General features: G+C 37.8%; 2 protein-coding genes across 5 annotated transcripts in view; one reads left to right on the top strand and one right to left on the bottom strand.

Annotated features, from left to right (window-relative positions):
- Positions 1-6,682, bottom strand: part of LOC139948522 (target of rapamycin complex 2 subunit MAPKAP1-like) — a 48,388-nt gene extending 41,706 nt beyond the window's left edge. Inside the window, exons 1-2 of one of the 2 annotated variants that reach the window (XM_071946697.1) lie at positions 6,657-6,682; positions 4,492-5,094 (exon numbers count right to left, since the gene is read on the bottom strand). In XM_071946697.1, the coding sequence (XP_071802798.1) occupies positions 4,492-4,681 (190 nt within the window). In that variant the 5' untranslated portion in view covers positions 4,682-5,094; positions 6,657-6,682. Of the gene's footprint in view, positions 1-4,491; positions 5,095-6,405; positions 6,603-6,656 lie in introns of those variants that run through there. The other variant, XM_071946698.1, reaches the window with a different exon arrangement.
- Positions 1-18,084, top strand: part of LOC139948523 (pre-B-cell leukemia transcription factor 1-like) — a 178,669-nt gene that overhangs the window by 73,735 nt on the left and 86,850 nt on the right. Inside the window, exons 3-6 of one of the 3 annotated variants that reach the window (XM_071946699.1) lie at positions 3,512-3,586; positions 8,999-9,085; positions 9,461-9,939; positions 10,380-10,453. In XM_071946699.1, the coding sequence (XP_071802800.1) occupies positions 9,641-9,939; positions 10,380-10,453 (373 nt within the window). In that variant the 5' untranslated portion in view covers positions 3,512-3,586; positions 8,999-9,085; positions 9,461-9,640. Of the gene's footprint in view, positions 1-3,511; positions 3,587-8,998; positions 9,086-9,143; positions 9,940-10,379; positions 10,454-18,084 lie in introns of those variants that run through there. The other 2 variants (XM_071946701.1, XM_071946700.1) reach the window with 2 other exon arrangements.

The following is an 18,084-nucleotide window of genomic DNA, read 5'->3' as shown; positions in this document are numbered from 1 at the left end:
ATTTTTTCGAGAACAATCTCTGGTAGACATTATTATCTCTGGTTTTTGAGTAAATATCTTGACTGAAAACCTTTTCCGTTGAAGTGAGTTCTCCGAGGAGAGTACAGATTAACTGCAACCCATGTTTGTTTCCTTTTCCATCGGTGGACAACATCTTCGGTTTAAGAGCGTTGACCTAACAAGGACTGACTGCTCTGTGGTCTTGGAACAAAATGGGAATCATCTTCTCCCGTTTCTTGAGAGAAGAAAATGTCTTGCCCTGAAGCAAGACAAATAATCAGACATCCATCCATGGGCACAAATATTAAAAGCGGGCTATTGTTCAACAAATATGCACCAATGACGACAGAGAGTGAAAGAAGGTCATAGATGGGTGATGAATGCTTCAATTAATGTTTCATGCTAAGCTATGATCTAACCTATACTAAAGAGTAAAAGCGTAAACTTTTAGACACTGCTTGCTACCAATAGCACTAACAACTAAAGAACAAAAAACATCCGCAACCACTATCACCAACACTCACATCACAACACATAAACCACCACTATCACCTTCAACAGACCATAACCATATTATTTGGTTTTACCCTTACACCGATGTGTGTGAGCACAGTTTTGATGACAGTTTTTCTACCTGATGCCTTTTCCTAGACTGGCTCAACTTGTCAACATTTTTGTCTTAGCCTTCGAGTAAGACTCTGCTAGGGTTGAAACATCAGGCCATTTACTATTTTTGCATTTATACCACAGGCCGTTTTGGTTGGTAAGCAGTTTGCAACAGCTAATTCTATTTTCTCAATTATCGTATTGTCCAAAGAATTAAAATACAACAGCGTAATTACCAACAAATAACAACAAAACAAAAAACATTTTTTACCGCCAACATCAGCAATAATTATTACCACCATTAAAAACAGCCTGAGAGTCATTTGAGATTCATGACAACAACTCCATTTACAACTCCAGTGTCATAGTTGTACTTAATATCAACACCCAGACATTTCTCAAATTACATTCTCTAAAACAAAAACCTAATTCAAATTAATTGTTTGTGATATCAAATTTTAAGACGTGTACTTGAAATAAAAAAATATACACATAAATATTTACTGCTAACAATATCATATTATTGTTTTTGCTCCAATAAAACAGGTATTTATGGCTTTTTCATTTACTCATTGTTATTCCCCCCACAAAACTATTAAGAGAAAAAAATATATATAGAATGCTCCATGTTGCACAGTTGGGCTTTTAAAACCAAGAAGATGAACACCAAGAAGGCAATATTCTAAAGACCTTGGTTCAATTCGGCGTGCTTCGGCCAAACATCCACAAATTTATTAGCATAAAACCTTGCTTGGTAATGAGTAATGGGGAGAGGTTGATAGTTTAAAACATTGTGAGAAACGGCTCGCTCTGAATTAACGTAGTTTTTGAGAAAGAAGTAATTTTCATAGAATTTGATTTCGAGGTCTCGAAATCAAGCATCTGAAGACACACAACTTCGTGTGACAAGGGTGTTTTTTCTTTGATTATTATCTCCCAACTTCGATGACCAATTGAGTTCAAATTTTCACAAGTTTGTTATTTTATACATATATTGTTGAGATACACCAGGTGAGAAGACTGGTCTTTGACAATTACCAATAGTGTCCAGTGTCTTTAAGGTTGATGTTTGACCAATTAATCCATAGTATATTGTGTGAGAGGCAGAAAGGACCAGTGCACTGGTAGTTCGGCTGGTAACCTTATTTTGGTGAGCATAATTTTGTTGTGCTTGGCTACTTTTTTGTGCTTAAGCAGCTCTATGAAATTGGGTTCATAGTTGGACAGCAATGCAGCAGTGTGTCATGGAAGCAGCATTTCCCTTTAATGGCGCTTCACCAATCAATCTGGAAACTACTAAACTTCAGTGTTAAAACTAATACTAGTTTGTCATTTTTTCAACACCAAAGGGAGCTAATTTAGACTGTCCACTCAATTTAACCATGTCAGATTTGTTTAAAATTATACCTCGTACTTGTACATAATTCAATTTTCTATAATTTTCTCTGGTTCATTTTCAGAAGCATTGAGCTCAGGAAATTCAGACATTTCAAAATGTATACCATCACTTTTCAGACGAACTGGGAAAATTGTTCAGGAATTTACTAAAGCGGATCACATCTGATTAATTGATTTTTGCAAGGCAAAAAAGGCAGTTCCCAATCGGCAACTCTATGAGGAAAAAAAAAATTTGTACCTCAACCTTTACAAAGGGCAACAAGACAATGACCAGGGGCGGTGAGACAATTGCCCACATTGCCTCTGTGAAGGATCAGTCCTAATTACACAGAATCTTACATTGACATTTGAAGAAAGGTTGTATCCATTTATGATCTCGTAAAAACAAAATTGTTTTGTTTACACTGGTTGCTGAGGCCCTTCCATTTAAAGGCAGTGGACACTATAGGTAATTGTCAAAGACTAGCCTTCACAGTTGGTGTATCTCAACATATGCATAAAATAACTAACCTGTGAAAATTTGAGCTCAATCGGTCATCGAAGTTGCGAGATAATAATGAAAGAAAAAAACCATTGTCACACAAAGCTGCATGCGTTTGAATGGTTGATCTCAAGTTTGAGGTCTCGAAATCAAATTCGAGGAAAATTACTTCTTTCTCAAAAACTATGGCACTTCAGAGGGAGCCGTTTCTCACGATGTTTTATACCATCAACCTCTCCCCACTACTCGTCACCAAGAAAGGTTTGGTGCTAATAATTATTTAGGAGTAATTACCAATAGTGTCCACTGCCTTTAACTTGCAGCGAAACTGCGAGTGTAGAATGTGAAACTTGACATTTAGGAACACAGTGAACAATAAGCCGGGTATAGCATTAGGAGTTCATAGGTCTGGGTGTTGAGTCGGGTATCGGACTGGGTTAGATTTAGAAAGATCCTTTGTAAACATCCCCGGAGGGTTAAAGGGAGTGTCCACTGTTGGAGAAATGCATCCAGTGTTTACCCACGGCAAGGCAGAAATGTAACTGGCTATTGAAGAAAGCAAATAAAAACGACTAAAAACGCTTATGCTTAAACATTTGGAAAAGAGATTTTTGGTGGGTCAGAAAAAAGTTATAATTTGGGAAGTGAAAATGAAACATTTTGGATTCTGATTTGAAGTGGAAAAGTTGCATACTTTGCTCAAGGAATCCTAGTTGTCAAAAAACCTAAATGTGCAATACGGGTGAATGTACCATTCCCCTTGTACCGATTGATTCGGACCATGTCACTTTGTTTACAAAAATGAGTGACCATACATTTTTGTCATTTTCTGTTAGAAAAAAAAAAAATACACTGGTCATTTAATAAATTTTAAAGTTTGTATCCCAATTTATACAAAAACAAAAACAAAAAAACAGCTAAACAAATTTTGAGATGTGCCCTCTTTCTTCTAATCAAATTGTTGATAAAATTGTGCAGAGCAGTTTTCATAAAATGACAGTCTTCATGTTTGTTGTTTTTCCAAAGAGCTGTATACAAATCAATGACAGCTGGATGTCCAGGCTCTGTGGCTCTTTCGTGGACATATGACGTCACCGAATGGTAAATGTATATTACTATGTTTTGCAGTTACAAATTAATTAGTTTTGTAAGGCAATCGTGCACAGCAGGAATGTATAAACATGTGGAATTGTTTTTTCAAGATACGTAGATGTTAAACACTCGTAATACAATGGCCTTTTGCGAGACCAATCTGCACACATCTAGATTGCGCTGGGTTGTAGGCCTTGGCGACTAGTGAAGCTTAATACTTGACTAGTCATGCCTCAAATAGTCGCGACTTTTACACTAGTCGCGACTAACTTTTATCTCCCAAGGTTCATTGTGGCATATTGTTTGCTGCAGGCGCAATAGTAAAATTCACGCTGAAAGGAATGAAGGATTTTTTCACTGCTGTCTAATTGTGTTTCGTAAGTAAATGTTATCATGAACAGTCGTGTGCGACACAATTGGTTCGCCAAACAGGTAGTCCAACTATTTTTGTAGGAGTCGTGGTGACTACAAAGTAGTTGAAAAACAGTAGTCACGACTCGATTAAGCAATAAAGTCTTGACTTTGACCCTAGTTGCTCAGGCTTAATTGGTAGGTCTTCAATGGTTTAAAAGGCCAGTTTCTTGCGTAGTTCATGCACCTTAAAGCGGAGACTTCGGCTGCCAGTCTAGGTAGGCTTACAGCGTGGAGCTGTTCCATTATGGACTTTTTAACGGCCCTATTTTTTAGTTACAGGGACTGCGTGAAACTCCTCCGCGAACTCTTTCGGCCTCCACATGTAGTTTAACATTACGGTCGCGGTAAGTCGACAGGGCGGTCAGTTAACCATGCGTCCCCATTGGATCTAATTGTAGGGTACTTTAACCCCCCCCCCCAAAAGTCCAATGGGAACACAGTTTTATTGCAGTAAACCATTAGTTAGAGAAGTATGGAACACAGTTTTGCAAGCTACATACCTTGGTCAGGGTCTGCGCTGTAATACTGTGACCAGGGTTTCTTCCTCCGTTCTAGGGCTTCCTGTTTCCGCTCCTTCCAGTCCAAATCCTCATTCATGATGGCCATCTCACACATTCCTGTGTCATCGCTAGTGATGAATGAATGACGGAGGTGCGAGATGATAAACGCTGGATCGTCAAGAAGAGCCATGATAAATGATGGCAGGCAGGAACAACTTCCTTCTTTTAAAACAGCATGAGTGAATTTTCCCCCTCGGTAATCGTGTCACTCTTTTTGTTGACGCCCTTATGCTCTAGAAAGAGTTGGTCAAGATAATGCGAGTTTCTTTTGACACATCAGAGGGCATGAAAGGCAATGGGAGTTGTCTTCAGTTTTCGTGTCTTGTTTTAACGCTGAGTAACAACACCAAGTGTGCCTGTGATTGTAAAGTTGTTGTTTTAGTACTCGTTAACAACTAGATGGTTTCCAAACTCTCCAGGAATCAATCTTGAGGGAAGTGGAGAGAGTTGATATGAAGCCGGTACCCTACCTCCACAGATACCATCACACCTTATACTGAATGGAAATGATGAGCGAAGAGTCACTTTGTTCAAAGAGGAAATCTGAAGAAGAAAAAAAAACATTCATTTTATTATTGTTCGTTTTCAATTCAACATTGTGGAAAATTTGCACTCAATTCAGAGCATGAGGTTTTGAAATGTGTAGATTTTATTAAGTAATTTTCTCCTGAAAACAACAGAGTACTGTTTGAAACGTCAAGACCACACCAACTCTTTTCAGAGCTAACACTCCCACAAAAGAGATTTGAACATGGTGGTCCCCGCAGGTTTACTATTTATTTATAGTTTCCTTATAAATTTATAGAACACAATGAAATCATGAACAGGTGTTCTTTTCTTATTCCCCCCAAAAATATAATGAGGTTACAGTTAAATTGTGAAACATTTAATGACGATATTTTCCCCCCTTAGGGCGTTTTCATTTCTTTTGTAATCACACATGAGAATGCTGGTAGAGAACTTTAAACCACAATAGGCATGATATTAAATACAGTATTTTAAAATAATTCATTGTGTGATTCAGAGTGCAATGATTTATAACTAAAAAGAGATATTAGAAATTTCAAAGTGATGCAACTGGTTAAACTTTGCTACCATAGACCTTAATCGTAAAGACTTGCGCTTTAGGCGTGGAATGAGGTTCCAGCATCTAATTCAACAGTTAGCGCTTGCGCAATGGCTTTTAGCGAAAAGGTCTATGGGCAGTGTCATAACGACATCTCTCGTGACAAACCCCTAGTACATTAAGGAGCACTGAAAACCACCACTGATTGGCTCACAAAAAAGAACTTGTCCGGCGCGTGCACATTTGTAAAAATGCATGTATTTCGATACAAAACACTTTTGAAAATATGAGGTTTTAGGCCTATGTGGTCACTCTAACTGAACTGCATACATGTAAACATAAACCGACCAAGCAATTACTAAAAAGTTAAACGTACCTAGCTAGCCACACAAAATACCCTGGACTCCCTCGCCAGCTTGTCCAGCGCATTTGGCAAAATGTACCCTACTTTCATTCAACAAATTTCAGCAATATTTCCCTTTGGTCTTCAGCTAAACTCATTTACCAAATTCACAATATATCACTCAGTCTCAAACTCCAGAGTAATCAGTAAAGGCAATTGAACATTTTAATCAATACAACAAGTAAATGCTTCTTCTTTTGACTTTCTTTTTTTAATTTTTAATTTTATTATTTTAGTCATATTATAAGAGGAGTTGTGCTGCTTATAGTTATTAATATTTTGATTTTTGACATTAGTCAGTTTTTGTGGTGAAAATTTCCTTAAGAATCGGAACTGGTTTGCTCTTCCAGCAAATTATAGCATTTAATTTGTTTACATGACATACTTTGCTTTGCATCATCAACATTGAACATGGTCATCGATGATGGGTGGGCTTGCCGAGAAAATTCAGAAAGAAAATCCCCGATCCAGTCTATCCACGATCGTCAACAAAGAGTAGCAGTAAAAATGCATCTAACGTAACTCTTGTGTTTACCAATTCACATTAAATCATTCAGCTATTAAGTGTGTTAACGACAACACAAAAATACAATTATTGTAAATAAATTTTAGCGAAACAGTGTTTTCATGACCTACCGTGAGCTGCCATTTTGCATCCCAGCATGCACCATCTAATTAATAATGCAGAAGAGCTAGTCCATTTCATGCTGAGGGGGGATTTTATTTTTACTCTGTCGGTGATGCGCTCGTGACCATCGTACCACCTTCCATGGCCGTTCAGTGGTTGTGCCTGCTCTAGCCAGGACGGCGGGAACTTTATGAAAAATATTCCTATCGAGAAAATATGTTTTGACTTATGCCTTCGAAGCGACAAGTTGGTAAAAAGCCAACTGGATCGATGAAGCGCAACTGTTTCCTTAAAGAGAAAACTCAGTTGTCTCCGAAATATGTGATAACTTCGTTTGTAAACATTCTTAAATGTTATTGAGTTGGAACTTGTACCTTTAACATTTTGATAACTTGTGTACTTATTCTTTTCCAGATTCAAGTTGGGTCTGGATACATTATTAAGCGTTCAAACAAGAACTTTGATATAAAACTTTGATATAAAACTCAACAGCGATTGGAACAAGATTAAATTTTGTGGGATTTTTCTTGCAACCAACTTGGGTGAAACAATCTAATGCAGGTGGATCAGTCGGAATAAACTAAGAGTTGACCATGTCACTTGTCATATAATTTCGTTATATTTAATGAATCGAACCATTCATAGGTTTGTACATTTTTGTCGGCCTAATTTGCGGAGGAGGAGGGGCGTGGTAACTGGGCGGGGACCCCATCCCTCTCCATGGTTACGCTATACCGGGGACAGGCGAGCAAGTGTCTACTATTGATACCCCCCCCCCCCCCCCCATCCGATGAGGAAGTAGTTGTCCAAAGTAACCTTTGTTGTGAAATTTGTTTAATAATAAAAAGTTGTTTAATTTTACCCTCTCCTCCATCCCCTCCCGATCACGCGCACTCTGTATTTCTTAGAGTTGACAATATTTGCTAGTCATTGCTTTTTTCCCGGCTGACTTCGGCGCCTTGTAGTGTTCATAATAGTGCATGAAAACCGTCGCATCCACACACACACAAAAAACGATGGAAAGTGAGTCTCACAGACCGCCTAACAACACCTAATCTAAGGATTTCATTTTAGTCTATATTTGTATATTTTACTAAGTCTTTTCTTCCCCCTTCTTCTAAACCTCAAAGCCGTACATTACGTGCTGTAGGTCTAATACCTATGATTCCTGCCCATGTAGGAAGAGACGGATCATGTACTATGTTTGACTCGACAGTTCAAAGGAGGCCTACCTTCCGGCAAAGATGCACACTGGGCTCCGGAGTACAGTTTACACCATCTTACATTATAATTAACATGCTCGTGCTCACATGAACAGAGAACAAACAATAAAAACTAAAGTAAGAAGTGAGAGAAAAACGAAAACTAAAAAAACTGACTTTTCGAATTTCAATCATTGACACAATATTACATCGTCTCACAAAAACATATTCGTGCTCACATGGAGCAGAGAAGAAATCAAAACAGAAGTAACACGTGAGACAACTAAAGAAACAAAAACCCACACAAAACACTGACTGTTTTCAATTATTGACACATGTTTTGCTGTTATTTTCCTAAATTATGTAGACCTCACGACTGTGTCCATTTTGTGAACAAATCAATAACTACAACCAGCATTAACGGATATTTTGCATTGCGGTTGCGAAGAATGAGGGGATACCATACTGGATGTATTAGTTTGACGCCAATGTACTCACGGTTTCGAATTCAGGAAAATTTGCTGGTCGGTAAATATCTCCAGAGCTCTGAAGAACAAAATTGCTCACATAAAATATTTAGCCTTTATTTGTATCCGAATTTACGCAAAGGGAAGTCTGCTGTGTAATGACCTGTTAATTGTTACGGAGATTTCTAAAGTCATGATAATACATCGTTTGTATGTCGGGTTAAACTAAACTTAGAAATCATGATGGAAATTTGCATTAAGGATAAAGAATGTTAGTTTCGGTGTTACCTATATATATACACTAGTGTGTGTTAGCACAGTATATTCAGTACTTTCCCGAGCTCTGTGAAAAGAATCACGGGCATTTTATTTGGGTGGGATTTGAACCCACAATTAACTTAAACCAACCCTTTTAAAAATAAACTTAATTCAAAGAAACATTTCTTTCAACTTCGAGCACTGAGGGAACAACTTCTTAATTTTCTCGTAATTTTATTTCTCGCATAGTTTATTGTTATTGAAACACAAAATATTCGCGGCTCGAATTAAATTGCTTTCATGTTTCATTGAATGTTATTCCGATGGCACTGAATTTAATTGAACGGTGGGACCTAACGGTACAGACAAATGATTTTCCAATCATATCTATTAATTAGCCATTACTAATTTTTTATCTTACAGGCAAATCAGGGTCCCGTGAATCCACATTATGCAGGATGGACGTCTCAACTTTGTAATAGGGGTGTTGCTATGTCACGCAACGGGGTGGTGAGTTTGTTTAATTTCATGCAGCGTTCCTCTAATTATGTTGTACATTTCCTGAATGATGTAACACAATGATAAATTCCCGTATAAAACCTAACTTTGTGATCCTGAGGACAGTTGTTGGTGTTTTAAAAGACAAAATATTCTGCGACTTCATCCCTCCGCGAACGAGTGACAATTGACTTTACCTCCTACAGAATAGAGCTTCACGTGGTCGTCAGTGGCAACCGTCATTTACGTATTAGGGCGGGGCATGACGGCTTGGGTTTTGACACGTCTGCAGATTTGAGTGGCATTTGTGGCCGTCAAGCCGTGTTCATCCCACCTCCACACATCACAGCAGAATAAAAACATTTCATCAGCTCCTTTCTTTACTAGGTTTACGTCCGTACATTGTGAATCCCCTGTTCATCCACGTGCTTGAGCTGTCAACCTAAAGGATCCACAAAATCTCGGCGCTGAAACCGATTGAGCAAGACGGGTCCGACGTGAGTCGTGTATGGTGCTACGATTCGTGTAACGTAGCCACTGTTTTCCCTTCTCGTTCTTTTTTGGGACATGGACGATCAACAAAGGTCCCTAATGCAACACCAGGGAGCCCTAGTGCCTAGTATGCACTCCGTATCGGCGGGCCATGTGGTGCATTCGCCCCATCACCAACAATCCATGGCGAGCTTGGCGAACCTCCACCATGGCATGCAACCGCCACCCGTAACCAGCCACGGCACGGTGGACCCACAGCAGGGCCAACATGCCGAGCACTCGCACTCTCAGGAGGCGAGAAAGCAGGAAATCGGAGATATTCTACAGCAAATCATGACCATAACTGATCAGAGTTTAGACGAAGCCCAGGCAAGGTGAGTGTCATTTTACAATACAATGTAAACGAGAATCCATTGCACTGGGTTTGTGTGTCCATAATGAATGTTGTCGTTTTGGTTGTGTATTCTTTCGTGTGTCGTGTATGTTGTGCGTGTTACATGTCGCAGTTGACAACTCAAGTTCAAGGGAGATCATGTAACCCTAGCCGGTGCAACTTGAGGAGCAGAAAGCAGTCCCGATTCCCATGTTTTTCTGTGTCTTCTCCCACCACCATGGATACCCACAATGTTCCAGCGATCATGAAGCGAGCTGAGCGAGCAATGTTGTGGTTGTGCACGGCACACCATGTCGCGGTGTGTAGACTTCCAGTCTTCGCTCCGCTAAACCCCCCTGTCGTCCTTCCGGATTTCTCGCTGGCCTACGATGATTTATCCTCCTCCTAACTCGTCATGTCACCTCTCTCATTCACCCACAGAAAACACGCACTCAACTGTCATCGGATGAAGCCTGCTTTATTCAGCGTGCTTTGCGAAATCAAGGAAAAGACAGGTAAGTTTGTCTACGGACTAAGTTTATTCCCCGTCCATGACTGGTATTTTTGTACCATCCCTGTAGGCCGTGCGACCCCGCACCAGCTATGGCCGCCGATGGCCGGTCACTTTGGCTTGATCACGCGGGCCCAACTTCAGTTTTAAACGCATAGTCAACCTTTCCTATCGAATGTTTTTAACAGTCGACATAACAGAAATGCTCCAGATTTGTTGTCATGTGTGCCATTAATGATACAGGATTGTCGTCAATCCATCAGTTTTGCACGTTGTCAGTTTTCTTGTTGTTGAGATTGATAACTGTATGGTTTTACTTGTCACTTTTGAAAACGCGCGCTTCGTGAACGGGAACACGTACGGACATTCCCGCGGTTATTTTTTTTGTTTTGAGTTCTTCTTTTTGAGTTCTTCGTTTTCATTGCATATTATTCACTATCAACTCGAAATATTTTTGTGGTTACTTATTATTTTTAAAATTAAAGTGAGAATATATATTTTTTGTTTCTTTTTTCTTCTTTTTCCAATCGTTTGCGGCCCATGATATTTTATTGTCCGTACGCAATTTTCTCCCTCCAAGTTTCAGTAACTATATTTGGGGTGCGATATAACACTAGTTTGATAATTAACACTTCAATGGCTTTGATGATGATCTGTTACACGATCTATTACCAATCGTAAAGCCAATGTAATATGCATCAGTTGTTCCTATTGTCTTGTGCATTTAGCTGGTTTTATTGTGATAAGATTTTGCGCTTGAACGGCCATTTTGCGGTTTCGCGAACGGGAACAATGCCCTTATAAAACCTCATCATTAAGTCAAGTTTAACAAAAGGCTGAAATTTATTCAGTAGCTAGCTCCATTAAAACGTCTAGATAGAATTCTCTCTTTTTTCCTGAGTGACATAAGCCCTTTTTTGTTTTGTTGTTGTAATTTTCCAGGAAATACGTTCGGAAATAGAAGTATTACTTTGAAATATAATTTTGATACAATGTAGCAATAACTTCGAAACAATGTATCAAAATGTGAGTTTGGGCTGCTACTGTGCACTGCTTTTGATGCTCTCTAGTGTGGTATTTTTAAAAACTCATCATGTAATTAATAGTAAAACATAGCCCTAAAAATAAAACTCTCTGTCCTTTCAAATCCTACTTCTCTGTTCTTTATTTTATTTGTAGAAACATTTAGAAGATAAATGAGGGAATGAAATGTGTGTATGATGTTGGTTGTTGTTTAACAATGCCTTCCAATAAATATTTTTTTTGAAGAAAGGATCAATTTGAACGAGTTTATAAAACTTTTGCATTTTCAAAAGGTAAAATTTCAACAAAAACGTAAGATTTTAGCTAAAATTAACAGCATTATTGGGGAAGCTTACAGTAGTGTACCAAATGAATGGAACAATCTGAAACAGGAAACAAGTTGTAGAAACCTAATGTTTAAAACTGTTGAACTCAAACAGTGTTGGTGTGTGCATGGTGTGTGGAAAACGTCAGTGAAATATTATAGTAATACAAATGTTGTGTTTCAATTGTACAAAATAGATCACCAAAATTCATATTGAGTATTGTTTCCTAACAGTATTTTACCAAATTATTACTACTCAACACCACGACTTGATAATCGTCAAACACTGACTGAAGTGCTAAAAGATGCCAGCCTAGTCCTCGTGGTGTAATTTTATCGACAGCCACTCATACTGTGAATGCTATGTGATTCATACTCCCCATACTGGAGTGCCAGTACTTGTTAACGTTTCTACCGTTTGTGCATATATCTGTCTGCTATTCAGAGCACACACACACACAGTCAAGTCACACACAACAAAATGTATCCATAGTATAGTATTGGTGAGTACTTCAGTGCTATATTATGCCCATTGAGTGTCGGCTTTGTACATAAAGAATCATGCCCACATGGCTACAGATTTTCACAGCAGCAAAGTTGAAAATCACGAGAGGCATTAAGGCAAAAGCACAGACCGAGCGAGCTCCGCCGACAACCATTATGGCCTGAGCACTACTGACGGCCTCACCGCCTCCATGTCGGGTCAAATGAGGACAGTGTTTGCACAGCAAACCGATATAATTTTAAGGCGGTCTGTATTTATGCAGACTTCATCCTGACATAATACATACATGTGGAAGCGTACACATTGATTGTGACCGTTTGGCCAGCATCTGTTGCCAGGCATTGCTTGATGTAACAGATTAACTTCACCGGCTCTGTACTTGTGCTACCGATAACAAAACAAAAATCTACCCTTTTTCTTTATCTATTTAGATGGGCTTGACTCAATCGGTTGTATTTTGATCCCAGTTTGGGCTGTGTAAGACACACACAAGAGGCCTTTGAGTGCATACCAAACAAGGCTTGCTTTTTTTTGAAAGAATGTTCCGATTTTTATCTTGTTCTATGGTTGCAGGGCACAGAGTATTGTTGTCGAAACCGTTGAATTGTACAATGGAATGAATAGGCATGGCCCAATCGGTAGTTAACCATTTGAAAAATGAAGAGGGAAACATTGTTGATCATTTTCAGTTTAGATTCAGCATAAAAAAGGAAGATTTTAAAATATAACTTAACAAAACTTGATTCGGTTATTTTGAAAATATCTTCCAAAATAAGTTGTATTCACTTGAACATTTAAAAACAAAATTTACAAATGATTGTTTTTGTTTGTTTTTGTTTTTATGTACTGAGAATGAGACTGCCAACTTCTTGTGATGCACAATGGTCTGCTAAATAGGTTTTTGTGGAAGCAAGTTTTTTTTATTCATACATCAGAATTTATGTCCTTTTTACTGGCAAAATCTTTCCATTCCAGTTCCACCACATTGGTTTATCATGTACACATTATAACAGGAAGCCTCTCCATTCTTAATCCATAAATAATCTGGGGATTAGACAGAACGGATTAAGCAACAGTTAATCCTGAACTGGGTATTGTTGAGCGAATACCTTTGTAAAAGGATTGCAATAATGATGATCACTTTGCTAATACATCCTGTTACATTTGTGAAATGAAATTCCACTTTATCTGTAAATTTTTTATCAACCTCTATAACATACTGATTCAAAGCTGTTTGTTGGCAGAAAGTTACGTTTAAAAATATTGGTTCAAATTATTGCTTGTGACCTGTGAGAGCAGCAATAGATGTTTGTTGTGTATAAAACAAAAAATGTTAATATTTTCTGGAGAAGGGTGTATTCCCTTTAGTTTGAATTGTAATTTAAGATCTTTATTTATTTTGTTCAACTTCTTAGTAAAAAATTAGAACCATAACTCTGAAACCTTTGAAAGCGGGAACTTTGAGGGATTGAACCCTGTTTTGTAGTAATCTTAGTCTCTTTTATAAAGTGCTTTTTAAAATTGCTAAAAGATCATCAACTTAATAGTAAACTCAATTGTGACTTTTGGTCACTGAGTGACTTTATTGTGGCCGTGAATATTTTGTTTCCGTGATTGTAGAGTCACCACACCGTGTGATCCAGCATTTGTGACCTGCATAATTTCCCATTTTCTTTTTCGAGATTGAAACGTATTAAACTTTAACTTCATTGGGAATTTATGATGCAAAACATGTGCAGGGAGCGCTCTTGCCATCAGGCGGGCGCTGCTACTCAGGAACATGCAGTTCCAATCTGTTCACAATGCAAGAGATGTCCTGGTCCTAATTATGTTCACAAGCTCAACCTGAGGGGGGAGAAGGGGCCAAACATTCAATTCCTGCCAGGATTGGCTGTGACTTTGGATTGGTAGTAATCCCCTTGAAGTGCAAATGGAACGGGGTCAGGCGGAGGAAAATATTTTTTGCCACAAATTGCTCTCTGTTCGTCTCTTGTTTTTTTTTTTCACTGGATACTTATGAACAGGTCATGGATGGGTGCTTACTTTTATGTTTGTTTTATCGTTTTTTGGGGAGTTTCATTTTGAACAAATTCTTGCACATTGCAGAAAATGTTCCCCTCTCTCCCTAACGTTTTTATAAAGAAGAAGTAATTTACAATTTGCAAAAGGTTCCTGTCTGTAAAACATAGATATACATACAAGTATCAGGTTTTTATTCAAGCTCAAATTGTTACAAATACTGAACAACTTGAACCTTTTCAGACCAAGTTTTAAACCAAACAGTTTTTGTCTTTTTCAACCGCATGTTTTTTGGGGTGTGTGTACACACTGCATCGACCTAATTGTTAACAATATGATTCAGAGTAATTTTTGTAAATTGTTTGCTCTGAAGCCAGAAGCCTTGCAATAAATACATGCAAGTGCCTATTAAGAAACCGTTTTTGTGTACAAAGTACAGATAATGATTTATGAAGCTTTTTTTCTAAAGCTTGACGCCATGCCAGTCAATTGTAACATGAAGATAACATTACCACAAAAAATGCCCTGTTTGGTTTGTTTCTTTCATCAAAGTGTAGTTTTGATCTATCAAACTTTGAACCCCTGACCTTTGCCCCACGCTTGTGCCGAAGTTTACCTCCATTAGAAACAACAGTGCATTGTGTAGTAGCTGTGTTCATAAACTGACATGTACTTTTTGTCTTAGTTATTTTGTTGTCTATAAACGTGCATGTTATATTAAATTCGACCTGGCACTGTTTTTACACGCTGTTTATTATCATGAAATCAGCTGCAGCGACAGCCAGGGCGGACATTTTCCCATATATCAAGTTTGGGGTTACCACTATGCCATTACACACAATGCACAGTTCCTGAACCCACATATAAATCATCTTGGTCCCACAGTAAACTCATAACTAGTGCCTGTCATACCTTGGGGCACTTTGAACTATGGAGGCACCACTTAAAGGGGCGGTTACATTATTGGTATTTCGACTTTTACCAGTTAAAAAAAAGAGAGAATAATTTTCAGAACTTTTGAAGATATCTAACAAGTAATTATTTAATGAGAAACAAAAAGAAAAGGCAGGAGTTTTCATAAACAAGTTTGATGTAAGCTTTTTTGTTCAAAACTTACTGGCGACTGGTTTTCAGAAGTCAGACAGCTTAGAGCAATACCAAAAAAAGAACTGTTCTAAGAGAAACTTAACCGTAAGTAACCCAAACAAACATAAATAAGTATTTGCTCCCTTTTACATGGTTAATTTTTTTTTTTTTACTAATTCATGAAAGGCCATGTAGTTTTCAAAAGTTGATTATCGTGCCATTTCCACAAAAGCACAAAAGTCAAACCAACTTAATCATATTTATTACTGTTTTCACATTAACAAAAGAATATTATGTGTCGGTTTAAAAGGAAGTGAATTAAACTAACCAGTTTTGGGGGTTTTTTTTTCTTAGAATTTTTTTAATTATTGATATTGATGCTGTCTTTTAGTGGCTAATACTTAACTTCCCCAAATATATACTGTGCCTTTAATGCCAGGAATGTGAGCTTTTATAACCAAGGCTCTAATACAATTTACCTTCATACACTATCTGCTGAATCAACTCAGACACCATGGTCTTTGGAAAAATTTGAATAATAAAAATAAAATGCAGGGCAATCGTGGGACACAATGAAAGGCAACGTTCTGCCCCAAAATTCACACAACAGGCTATCTGTCGTTAAAAGAGTCGAATCCATGGTTGGCTGTCGTAGGTCTGAATGGCTTTTCAATTGTCATCAAGAAATGCTGACTTTATCAAAAAGCTTATTATAGTCTGTTGCTACGGTTGATGTGTATTTTGATTTGACAAGGGATGAAAAGAAACACTAACTTTAGTCTTTTTTTATTGAACAGCTGAAAGTGTTCTATGGAGCTGGACTGTAACAGTGAAAAAATGGGTTTGAAGAAATCATAATTTTTTTATGTCTGAATTATGTGTTTCATCCTTAAAAAAAAGTTTGTGTAGTCGCCAACACCAAGTTGTGAGGATGAGTTTGAGTGAGATCATTTAAAATTGGTTTAAAAAAATCAAAGTTTGATGTCTAAATTACATTTTTCATCCTTAAAAACAAGTTTGTGTGATCGTCAACACCAAGTTATGAGGATTAATTTGAATGAGATTTGGGTTTTGATGAACGCCTGAAACGTCTAATTAACTGTCCGTCATTTTAAGGGCACAAGTTATGAGGATTATTTCGAATGAGACCTTTTATTTGGGGTTTTGATTAGCGCCTGAAATTCCCAATTACCTGCCCATCCTTTTTTTTAAGGGCGCAAGTTGTTATTGCTGTACCACCACGTCACGGGCAAATTGATGATCTGCTTGTATCAGGTCCTTAATCTTGAAATTGCACAGCGTAAATTGACAGTCCGTTATTAAGGGGGGAGGAAAGTTAAGAATGAAGGTTAGGATGCAAGAAGAAGATCTTCATGATCAGGAAGCACAAGGAAGCCCCAACACTTCCACTCTTAAAGAGGCGCAAAACACATGCTTCGTATTAAGCACAAATCTCATGATATTGAGGAGGGCATCGACCACATTTTAAACTAATTTAAGAGTGTAACTTGCACCATGCTAAGCTGAAATTATATTCTTAATTCACTTCAGGTTTTTTTAGGCGCGGATGTTGGAAAACACTACGATCGCTCACCAGAACACTAGTAAACAAACAGACATTCAAACAAATCACAGATATAGTAAACAGCTTCAATGTTTTGTTTAGTTTTGAAATTCTTTGTTGGCCTTTCCCATTTTGCGGGATAATCAAAACTCAATTATAACCTAAAAAGGGTAGTTTGCAAAGCTTCCATTGTTGTTTCTATTCTGACTGGATCGAAGGAATTTAAGATTCAAGTAATTCACATTTTTTAAATAGTTGTAGCCCTTTTTTGGCTTTTTGATTTTAGCGACTCCATATTGTTCAAACAACAGTTGGGGGGATCACAAAGGAACACTTCAAACTTTGTGATGGCAAACCATTGCAGCGGACTCACTTCACAATAGTCATTTAATTGAGTATGTCCGATGCATGGGTGAGCACACAGGTTATCTGCCCGCCAAGTTTTTTACTATTTCAAATCGCAGATAACACCGTTTACTGTATTTACCAATCCATTAATGGTAATCTGTTTTGGTGATAACGTGAGGGGAACATTTCGTCACGGGGTAGCGGGGACAAAGGAACTAAGCGGAACCCTCATTTGGTCTCATATTTGGGAAAAATATGCCGTTTGTGTGATATGGGATTATCTATTGTACTGTTCCAGTTGTGTGTCACTTATTCCACTTTGCGCGTGATAACATATTTAGGGTATTGAATTAGTGATAAAGGATTCTAGACAACTCCAGATGACGTTAAGGTGACGGTTTTTTATTGATTTGTAGAGAAGAAGTTGTTTCATTAATATGACTTGTTTGAAAGGAAAGTCTTTTTGAAATGTTCTTGATTCCTGCATTTTGTTGAATAGTTTTTGCACACAGAGTTTAGATATGTTTAGATATTTTTGTTTATTTAATTGAACAGCAACATGACTTGAAGCATTTTACTTTTTGTTTGTTACTTTTTTTCTGAACGAAATTTTCAGAGGAAATTGTGTGGTTTCAATGAAGGCAAACTGACGCACAGTATTTGTAACATTGTTGACTTTAAATTTCCAGAACACTCAATCTTTTGAAACATGCACCTCATTCATACAAAAAAAAATCCTAAAAAGAAGAATCAAAACCCCCTAAA

The sequence above is a fragment of the Asterias amurensis genome, chromosome 15 (genome assembly GCF_032118995.1).
Source record: "Asterias amurensis chromosome 15, ASM3211899v1".
In the NCBI taxonomy this organism is placed as follows: domain Eukaryota; kingdom Metazoa; phylum Echinodermata; class Asteroidea; order Forcipulatida; family Asteriidae; genus Asterias; species Asterias amurensis.
This window is presented reverse-complemented; position numbering and strand designations above follow the sequence as displayed.